At 38.9% G+C, this 10,685-nt stretch overlaps 1 protein-coding gene across 1 annotated transcript; it reads left to right on the top strand.

Annotated features, from left to right (window-relative positions):
• The first annotated feature begins 3,358 nt into the window (after positions 1 to 3,358).
• Positions 3,359 to 8,809, top strand: LOC139449952 (fibrinogen C domain-containing protein 1-A-like). Its single transcript, XM_071231567.1, has 5 exons — positions 3,359 to 3,568; positions 5,509 to 5,633; positions 6,032 to 6,128; positions 6,725 to 6,889; positions 8,170 to 8,809. Exons 1-5 carry the CDS (start codon positions 3,397 to 3,399, stop codon positions 8,412 to 8,414), a joined length of 804 nt encoding a protein of 267 aa, XP_071087668.1. The 5' UTR covers positions 3,359 to 3,396; the 3' UTR covers positions 8,415 to 8,809.
• The last annotated feature ends 1,876 nt before the right edge of the window (positions 8,810 to 10,685 follow it).

Raw genomic sequence — 10,685 nt, 5'->3', positions numbered from 1 at the left:
GATATGGTGATCTACCTTGTGATCCTTAGCCGTGTGTGAAACGACCTTTGATCTTGACATTGTTAATAATCAAAATAACGTGTCAGGGATTAATCCCCTGAGACAACAACTCAAGGAATCTTCAGTGTTGTAACTAAGGCAACATTAGTCGTGGTCACGGTAATCAAATGGATAAGCAGACAGAAAGAAGACATAATGTACTAAAAAATCCGAGGCGGCAGCCCGATCGTCATCTTCAATGAAATTGCGCAGCGCGGCATGCACCGGGAACCCGTTTTAACCCCCTCAAGAGGAATCTCCTCAGTGGCGGAAAGTTTCGTTTGCAGGACGATTTCCGCTTTTTCCGCTTTTAAAATATAATTTTGGTCAAGCAATTGTGATTAAGTATGCCCCTATGTATTAAAATCTGCAAAGTTGCTGTGTTGACTGTACTTGCACTTTAAGATATAAGTGATACTGTTAGGTATTGTCATCGTGAGCTATTCTTATTCCAACGTCAAATTCCTAAATTAGTTAGTTATGCCCGTCGCTCCTCCCGAAGCATAGGCCGCCGACAACAGTCCGCCAGAGTCCTGGGCTGCCCTCTCTAGTTGTTTCCAGGTGTGTCCCATCTTCTTGCTGTCTGACTCGAGGTCCCGTTGCCAGGTGTTTCTTGGTCGTCCTCTTTTTCGTTTTCCCTAAAATAGTACCTGAATTCTTCTGGCTAGAGACCCCTAAAATAAGCTCAAATTTTACACGTAGTCTATGGAGAGACAAGATAAGGCGTGGCCGGTTTATAGCTGATACATAATAGTGTATGAATTCAATAAACATTTATTACTGAACTTCTATGACTTTGAACTTTGTTTCCTACATTGTTTTACATGTTGTTAAATGTCATGTTATAGTGAGGGTTCAAACAATAGAGTTGTATCAGGATTTCTACCATTATTGACTCAGATGGTTATTTCCAAAGGCTCAATATCTATAGTGTCTCACTGGATTGCTGCTAGAAGGCTTGACCTTCAGATGTGACCTCAATAATTGTATATCCGGGCGGGATGGTTTAGCTGATTCAAATCGGATCCAACGTCCTTTATATAACTAAGACAAAATTGTTATGGATGAGCAACTTCTTGATTACAATTGGGCGAAGTTTCGGTGAAGATTCTAACACCGTTATCAAGCAAATGATGTACAAACTAGGTATGAGCATGATATATATACATAACAATAGATAGATGTTTAAAAACAGATAAGGTGACATGATAACATGAGATAACATGATGTTCAGATCAGGTGTATATAGGATCTGCTATTGTTCTCTTACGGTCAAATAGTCAAGTCCCTTGCATTGATTTACCCTTCTAAACTACACACTAAAACAGACCAGTGATACCGCCTCATCTGTTTCTTATTTAGAAAAATGCATTCCAGCAGCTCTAGATTTTGCTGTCCTCATTCGACAACTCTTGAGCATCTTTCGGCCCCCTACGACTCTTGTTCAAAAGTCGTTTCGATCAAGATTACAACATTACATACATTACAACATTACAGTCCCTATTTTGACTTGTTCCATCTGGTCACAATTTACAGCTTTTTCAGGTGAACAGTTGACTTGCCTTTGCATGTGTTTGTGATGGCTGTCACCGGTTGGACACCTGGTGGCATAACAATTTGATAGTGATTCATAAACACATGCCTATGATAAACTGGGCGGCAAAAGAAAGTATGGGTCGAGTTCAATGATCGATAAAGAAAATAACAAGAAGAGGTTTTGTTGTGAATTATAATATAATCTAGGGAGGGTTAACAAATGATTGATCAGCCACAGTTTGATTGAAATTGTGCAATCACAGGTAATGTAAGCTCAAGGTAAACAATGGTGGGGTAAGAAATTTCATTTTCAAAAGTTGTCTGAAATGTCACCAAAAATTTGGGAGACACACTACAACTTCATTGTCGACACAGTTGCCTTCAATAGCGTGTATGGCCTCCAGCTGCCCCAATGCATGCTGTGATACACCGCCTCATCGATGACGTCAGTCTTCTGATGACGTGGACTGGAATCCGTTGTCACTCGTCTCTCATGGCCTGCTGCAATTCTTGTCTGTTGACGGAAGGCTGATGGCGTGTTCTAATCTGTCTGTGAAGAAGGTCCCACAGATTTTCAATAGGATTCTTATCGGGTGAGTGGGCAGGCCAGGGCAAAACGTCAACTTTTTTCTGGTTTAGAAAGTTTCGAGTCAGTCTTGTAGTATGGGGCCTAGCATTGTCGTGTTGAAACAATGTCCCCTGCTGTTGGTTTTGTAAGAATTTAGTGTGAACCCAACAAACAACCAATAACTGGTATACAATCAACAATTGTATTGTAAAATTAACTAGGTTTAAAAAATACAGATTACTGCAAAGTACACAATAGAGTGGTAGTTCAATATTCAATGGCAGTATATTCAATGGCAGTATATTCAATGGCAGTATAAAATGAGTGAGCAGTGGAAATGACAATGACAAGAATGATGATCACCTCGCCGCAACAGTGGTCAAGCTTCCGAGATAGACCTAGACTAAAAATCCAGGGTGAAATGTGATCTTCACAAAAACGCTGGTCTTGATCTAATGTCAGATGAAATTTGAGATGGCATGTGAGATGATACAGGCACGCGTCCGCTCCACTCGTATGGTCTACCTAGCCTCCAGCACTTTCCACACAGTGCTAGACCAGTCTGGTATCACAAGAACATCACAGAATATTCCACATGTTTCTATAACGAATGACATCCATCCATGCTATTCCGTAAGTTTACAGATAATTCGAGGATCTAATTATATTAACTTCCTCACCACTGTACACATTAAATACTACTACATTCTTGACAACTAATCATTGTCCAAATACAATGCAATAAACTTCTTCTGAATCTCAACAGAAACAATGTTACAATCATTGTTTAAAAATATATTACACTGCCATATAACATAACAGAAATACATTCGACGTTATTTGAGGTAGTGTCAAAGGAATTGGGATGACTAGATGGATATAATGTTCATATTAGCATTCCCGTCACCAAAGGCCTGACACATCAACAAAAACATTAATTTTGCATCGCTCTGTTAAGGAAATACGGTACTTGGGCATGTCGTTTAATGTAAGCAGCAGGATGTAGCATGCTAAAGGAGGGAAACACTGCTATCAAAAACACATCCTTATACAAATTAATTACCACATAAACAAAGGACCCTAATTTGTGAAACGGAATTATGTTTGTCGTGGAAATATTTAGAAGTAGCACAAGTGGAAGCGGAAAATCACCGAGAACCTAATTAGCCCAACAGTATAACATTTATAACCATGCATATTAATAGCTATATTAGTTCACATCAAGAGTACATCTTTGCCGTGATACCTCCGATATGATTTGGATACTCATTGTTTCCCAATTCTTATTGGGTTTTTCAGCCAATGCAAATATTGTAAAGAAGCATTGTCAACTGATTGAAGAGTACAAGCAATTTCAGACTACCATGGACACATACTTGGCTTCAAGTGACGACATCTGTCAAGGCGAATCTGATAACTACAATGGTGAGTGTTGTCAAACCAATTTCCAAAGACGTTCAAAGATGGTACTTGTTGTTACCCTGTCTGGTGATGTTAAACCCAATTTCACCTCACTTTAATATCTTGGTCAATAACTTATAGAAATCCGGTTCCAATCACAACAATGTGTGAAATCTATTTCTAGTACATCCAGCTCAAACAGCGGTGTAAAACTATTCACGTTCGATCCTTACTCAATATTTTAGTGGCTTTAAAATGGGTGTCAATCAACTTTTCCACGAAAATTGTCTGAACTCTAGTATTATCTCTTGGGCGTACCTTTTGTAAATTTTATGAAAGGGCGACAACGTGAAACTAATATTTATTATATATGTTGCGTTGTCAAATTGTCGCCCTGTCAAAACTGTGTGAACAAAAGGGTTAATATGTACGCCAACTCAACATATTAATCATGTCTTCAGTACCCCAGTGGACATCAATCAAGTCCATTCTGAAATAATTAATGTATCATTGGCAATATTGGTTGCTTCCTCAAAATGAACAAGAAAACGCTTGACACGATCCATCAACACGACGGCCAGCTGTGGTCGTCAAATCATACTAAAACTGAAACTGAACACACACTTTCAGGAGAAAAAGAATAATCTTTCGAATGCATTATTCGTTTACTAGTTCCACTTCGATATGTTTCACGACTGTTTTGTCTCATATGCGATTACCTCCCGTTCTTACCAAATTCATAAACTCCGTTGGATCCCCGTAGAATACACGGTAGACTACTCAGGTCACAGGTCTACCTTTCATCATTGTGACAAATTTACATTTGATAAATTTCTGCCTTCATTAAAAAATAAAACTGAACAACTGACAACAATACGAAAATGTGTAAAACACATATTCCAAAAATATATTATCACACACCATTGTAGACAAAATTTATAATGAATTGAATTTCCTAGACATTTTACATTTATATTTGTTTGTTGTTAAACGCCGCACTCAGCAATATTCCAGCCATATGACGGCGGTCTGTAAATAATTGATATCATGAGCATTGAACCACGCACTTGGGATGACATGTATAAACCAAGTCAGCGAGCCTGACCACCCGATCCCGTTACGACGAGCATGGGTTGCTGAAGAGGGGTAGAATGTCCTAGACAATAAATCATGGATCCCACATGCTGTTAACAGAACTATTACAAACATACCTCGTCACCATGGTAGCCGTTGAAAAATCCAGCGTTTTGAGACAGCAAGAAACAAACTTTATATATTTGTATTTCATTTAAATCCGGTCCCCAGCACATCAAAAATTCAAAAGTCGATGAGGTTTCATAGTTGCCCTAGTCGCCAAAGCAAACTACACCGCCATGAGTGAAATCCTTCAGACGTTCATGCAACCCAGGATCGTAAATTCAAATCCCAGATTCGGACCAATAATGTTTCTCGGTTTATCAGCAACATAATCAGGCTTGTTGTTTTCACTAGAGCGGCTAAGTCAAAGACCTGCATCGCTTCGGGATCTCGTCCCACATCAAGCTTATACGCCGTAATATTACGCGATAAGTGTCAGATTGTGCAAGTATTTCAAAGGAGTGTATGTGTAGATTAAACTTGGATGGGTGATCTTTGAACACTAGGGTCCACACGAATACATGGTTTCCTGGGGTCATCATTGATTTTCAGTGATCCATTCATATAATTGTCTTTTGCCTTTAAGTCAAATTTGGTTGGTTGGTTGTTCTCTGGCTCTGGCGTTCTATATTCACATGTGTGCTGGAATTGCTTTGTACAAATGGGTGCTCACTAGTTTCGCCTTCCTGTACAGCTACTGCATTGTAAACATTCCCTCACTCACTCATTCAACGGCTTCGTTTTCATCACCAATCTGAAATTACTTTGTGAAATTAGGCCTTCTCTGGTTTACCTTTCATAGATTCAAAAACAATATTTATCTTCAGATTGCGCACACATTTTGAAGGAGTATCCCAATGCTGGAGATGGTGTGTACAGAATACAACCGTCAGACGAGCAAGGCTCGTTCAAAGCGTACTGTGACATGACCCAACATGGGGGCGGATGGCTGGTAAGTGTATTCACTCAAGAATGATCTCATTCAGTGTTGCGTGTGCAGATATACCTCGGGATACTCGTATTTCTGAATATTTCTGGTTTTCAGTTTGCTGTATGTACAGCAACATGAAAAAGTCAGGGATTGTGGAGAGTACGTATTTGAGTTGATATGTTTATACTTGGACGTCCTTGGTGTTGTCTGATCTTGTATTGGCTAGCTGCCTTCTACACCTTCACTGAACAACTATGCCAGGTATAATCCCTACAAAACTGCCGTACATGACAACCATTCACTTGATGAACACTTCTGAACATGTTAGATTCCAAACTCGTTTTGATTATGGCTACGATAAGATTTCATACATTCTGAAATTCTAAACATGTTCAGACCGTTGACTCATTTTGTTACAGGTGATACAGCGGAGAGTGGATGGGGTGGTGGATTTCTACAGGACTTGGTTTGAGTACATGGACGGCTTTGGCAATCTCACTGGGGAGTTCTGGCTGGGTAAGAATGTCTACAATGTCACAAGTATGCCAGTTTGAAACTAGTGGCGCAAAGCTGAAGAAAGCTGCTTTCTGAGTGGCAAAGTTCGCGAAAAGTCGTTCTGATGTGACCTGTAATGGGATGTCCTTAGCAGGTAGCGAGAACTTGTATCTGATTTTAATGTTATTGAGGTAATCTAGGCATGTGATTAATCGTTTTTTGTTTATTTAAAGCATTAATTGTTTATTGTTAAGCAAGTTTATCTCTGCAGCTGTTGTAATATGCAGCTACCAGCCGACTCATCTCGCATCAAAACAAGGGCTGCGTACTCGCAGAGTTCCCTGATTACGTTATGTTGGCAGGTCGTGGTTACCCTTTTCGAGAACACCTGGTGTCAGCACTGATTTTCTCTGATCCATTTATATCATTTTCACAGCTCTTATGCCTTTTACGCACAATGGAATCTGTTTATAGAATATCCTTTTAACCATCATCAAACAGCCTTGCTCGACAATGGTATAAGGATCTGTTCCGAAACGCCGTCTTTACAGTAAATAAAGAAGTTTATTTAAAGCATTTAAAGTTATGATTGTTTAAAGTATTTTGTTTGCTTGCAGGTAACGAGAAGATACACCGTCTAACCAGCCAGACAACATACGAACTACGAGTTGACCTCAAGTTTACAGACGGGGAAACTGTCTATGCCCATTACAACAACTTCCGTCTTGGCAATATGTCGTCCTTCTACACCCTTGCTGTCAGTGGATTCACGGGCAATTCAGGTACATTCTTGTTTTACTCCAAATGGAATTTGTTTCGGCGGATAAACGAGACTGCTTATTGTCTTGCGTTGACGTTTTATATTCTATGAACACTGGGTTTTTTTCTCTGTGATCTTTACAAGCACTTAAAATATAATATATTGTATTTAATCCAGCCACAAAGCCAAAAGATAAACTGTTCAGGACACACCTGAGTGCAGTCACGGTCATTCTACAATCTCACATGGCCTGGTTATGTGCTAAAGTGATGAAACACCTTAAAATCCAACATTTTCGGGTATGAGCTGTCACCTTACAATCTCACATTGTTTGGTTATGATCATAAGTGACGAATCCCCTTAAAATCTCACATGGTCCTTTTTTGTGCATAAGTGAAAAGTCACCTCACAACCTTATAATTAAATTTTCGCTGTGTTCATTGAAATTCCTGCATTCTGATTAGTTGAATTGGTCACTAGTTATTGCATACATTTCCCAATGAATGTAAAAAATAAGACACGCCCACCTACTTTTATTACTACGGAATGTCGGGGAATCCCAATGTTACAGTCGAGGGAACTCCCTTTCTGCTCACGTCTATCGTCATGCACAGGACATTAAGCGAAAGTCATGCATATTCGTTGTCCAAACAACTCTTTGAGACAGAAGGCCAAGAAGGATCGAAACACCAAATCACCTGATTCATGTCACGCCACATTATGTATCCCTACACCCGGAATGTTTATCAATCTTGTCATTTTTGTCTGCATTGATATATACAACAGTTCTGCTTTTGGTTAAACTATTGTAGATAAAACATGTTTTCGTTGTCGAATTTAATAATAAGGATTGGCTGTGAACTTTCTTCGGTTCATTGAGGTGAAAAACCGATGTGCAAACTGTATGAATCCGCGTATGAATACACAGTCAATCCTTAAATAAATGGGCGATTTATATTTTTAAAAGAGTAGTATTTGTACAACATCATATGGTAAGAATGCATGAATTTATTTTTACTCACTAACCCCTGACACACTTCCACTTGGACATGGAGTTCAGATGTTTTATATTGTACAATATCGCCACTGGTAATTATTTTATTGTTTACAAAACATGATGCAATCAAGTATCATAAATAACTAGCTGTACGTATAAATGATTACCTTTAAAAACGATTAGATTCATTTCCTTTCGGATCATCAGGAATCATCTCTTCACATGTTTTATATTCATATTTAAGGTTATATTCCATACGGATCTATATTCAATAAGTTTCACATGTAGAAATGGTTTTGTTTCAGGTGACTATATGAAGTGGCATAATTCCATGCGCTTCAGTGCTAAAAACCTAGACTTGGACCTTCAACAGACACAAGACTGTGCTGTGCTGTATCACGGAGCATGGTGGTATAATGCCTGTCATTCTTCCAACCTCAACGGTATTTACAACGAAACCACATCAAGAGGAATGAGATGGGGTACCAGCAAGTTCTGCATCCATACAAGTATGAAAATTCGCCCGCAACACAGACAGAAGGGAGAATAAGTGCACGCGAGGCTCGATGTTGTATCGTTATGATTGTTCTTGAGAGCTAGTGCATGATTTAGACATTAAAATGGGACTATCCTCATTGGTACTATGTTAATTCCAAGGCTAGGTATTCACGTTGCAGACCGCCACTATGGTGTAATGGATATAGGGTCTGCCTTGAAAGCGGAAGATAGGTGGTTCCATTCGCGAGCTGTGTCATAGCAAAAGACATTAAAAGATTATATTTCTTGTTACCCTGTCTGACGTTAAGTATTAATGGGATAAAACAAGAACTGATCGGCTTGTAATCAGTATACTGTGTCTGAGTGTGGTGTCTGTGTTGATTGCTAGACGATGAATGAGTGTGTATGAATTGATTAACCGCATTAACTTAACTTACATGATTTTGTATGTATTCAATAAACATAAAATAAATATATTTCCCTAAGTGCTCACCTTCTTGTTGATCCTTATGCATACTGTTACGTGATGATTCCCAAGTTGAAACTACAAGGTGAACCAAGAAATCGATTCGCACAGAAAAAAGTTGTGAAATCAGTACATAACTACACAAGATAAATGATCAATTAACACATTATATTGAAACACAGGAATAGGTTTCCAGTCATAAAAGACAATACAATGGGTAAAGAATATGGCAGCAGCAACAAATAACAGGCCGGTTTCCATTAATCAGTTCTCTCACAGAATTTGTCACAGTCGAATGACGCACGCGCTTAGTTTTGGAATATTCGAAACAGTGTTAGAAGTTGGCAGAAAGGTCGGCACCTTTAGATCCACAGGGATAAATCACATGTCAGATCATAGAGGCTTCGAATCGCCCTCATCTCATCTGAGAAACTGTAACCTTGCAAAACGCATTGAATGAGTCAATCTGTCCCGGAGGTGCATCGACAACTGTAAAGAAACTTCTCATTGCAGAGTCCTTTTTACCGTGAGGGTAAGGAACGTGTCAATAGCTGGGACGGAGCTTTGACTGTAAACAGCCAAGGGAGGTCAATCTAATTTACGAACGCTTGAGCTGCCACTAAGAATCATCAGAAATAGTATACAATAATTAATTGCCACACAATGATACGAACCAGAATTTATGCCCGTATTGGCCTAATCAAAGCAAGAGAATTTGGCTAAAAAGATTAACTTAAGTATATATAGGATCTGCTATTGTTCAAAAACGTTCAAATAGCCAAATCCCTTGCATTGATTTACCCTTCTGAACTACACATAAAGAAGACCAGTGATACCACCTCATCTGGTTTTTTATTTAGAAAAATGCATTCCAGCAGCTCTAGATTTTGCTGTCTACATTCGACAACTCTTGAGCCTCTTTCGGCCCCATACGACTCTTGTTCAAAAGTCGTTTGATCAAGATTACAACATTACATACATTACAACATTATAGTCCCTATTTTGACTTGTTCCATCGGGTCCCTCGCTTTTTCAGGTGAGCAGTTAACTTGCCTTTGCGCGTGTTTGTGAAGGGTGTCACCGGTTGGACACCTGGTGGCATCACTATTTGATAGTGATTCATGAAATGGGAGATAGCATGTGAGATGATACAAGCACGCGTCCGCTCCACTCGTATGGTCTACCTAGCCTCCAGCACTTTCCACACAGTGCTAGACCAGTCCGGTATCACAAGAACATCACAGAATATTAAACATGTTTCTATAACGACATCCATCCATGCTTTTCCGTAATTCGAGGATCTAAATATATTAACTTCCTCACCACTGCACACATTAAATACTACTACATTCTTGACAACTAATCATTGTCCAAAAACAATGCAATGAACTTCTTCTGAATCTCAACAGAAACAATGTTACAATCATTGTTTAACAATATATTACACTGCCATATAAAATAACAGAAATACATTCGACGTTATTTAAGGTAGTGTCAAAGGAATTGGGATGACTAGATGGATATAATGTTCATATTAGCATTCCCGTCACTAAAGGCCTGACACATCAACAAAAACATTAATTTTGCATCGCTCTGATAAGGAAATACGGTACTTGGGCATGTCGTTTAATGTAAGCAGCAGGATGTAGCATGCTAAAGGAGGGAAACACTGCTATCGAAAACACATCCTTATACAAATTAATTACCACATAAACAAAGAACCCTAATTTGTGAAAGGGAATTATGTTTGTCATGGAAATATTTAGAAGTAGCACAAGTGGAAGCGGAAAATCACCGAGAACCTAATTAGCCCAACAGTATAACATTTATAACCATGCATATTAATAGCTATATTAG

This window comes from Haliotis cracherodii, unplaced genomic scaffold (assembly GCF_022045235.1).
Source record: "Haliotis cracherodii isolate W230 unplaced genomic scaffold, xgHalCrac1.p SCAF_8, whole genome shotgun sequence".
Classification (NCBI taxonomy): domain Eukaryota; kingdom Metazoa; phylum Mollusca; class Gastropoda; order Lepetellida; family Haliotidae; genus Haliotis; species Haliotis cracherodii.
Note: the sequence above shows the minus strand (reverse complement) of the source record. Positions and strands in the feature narration are given on the sequence as shown.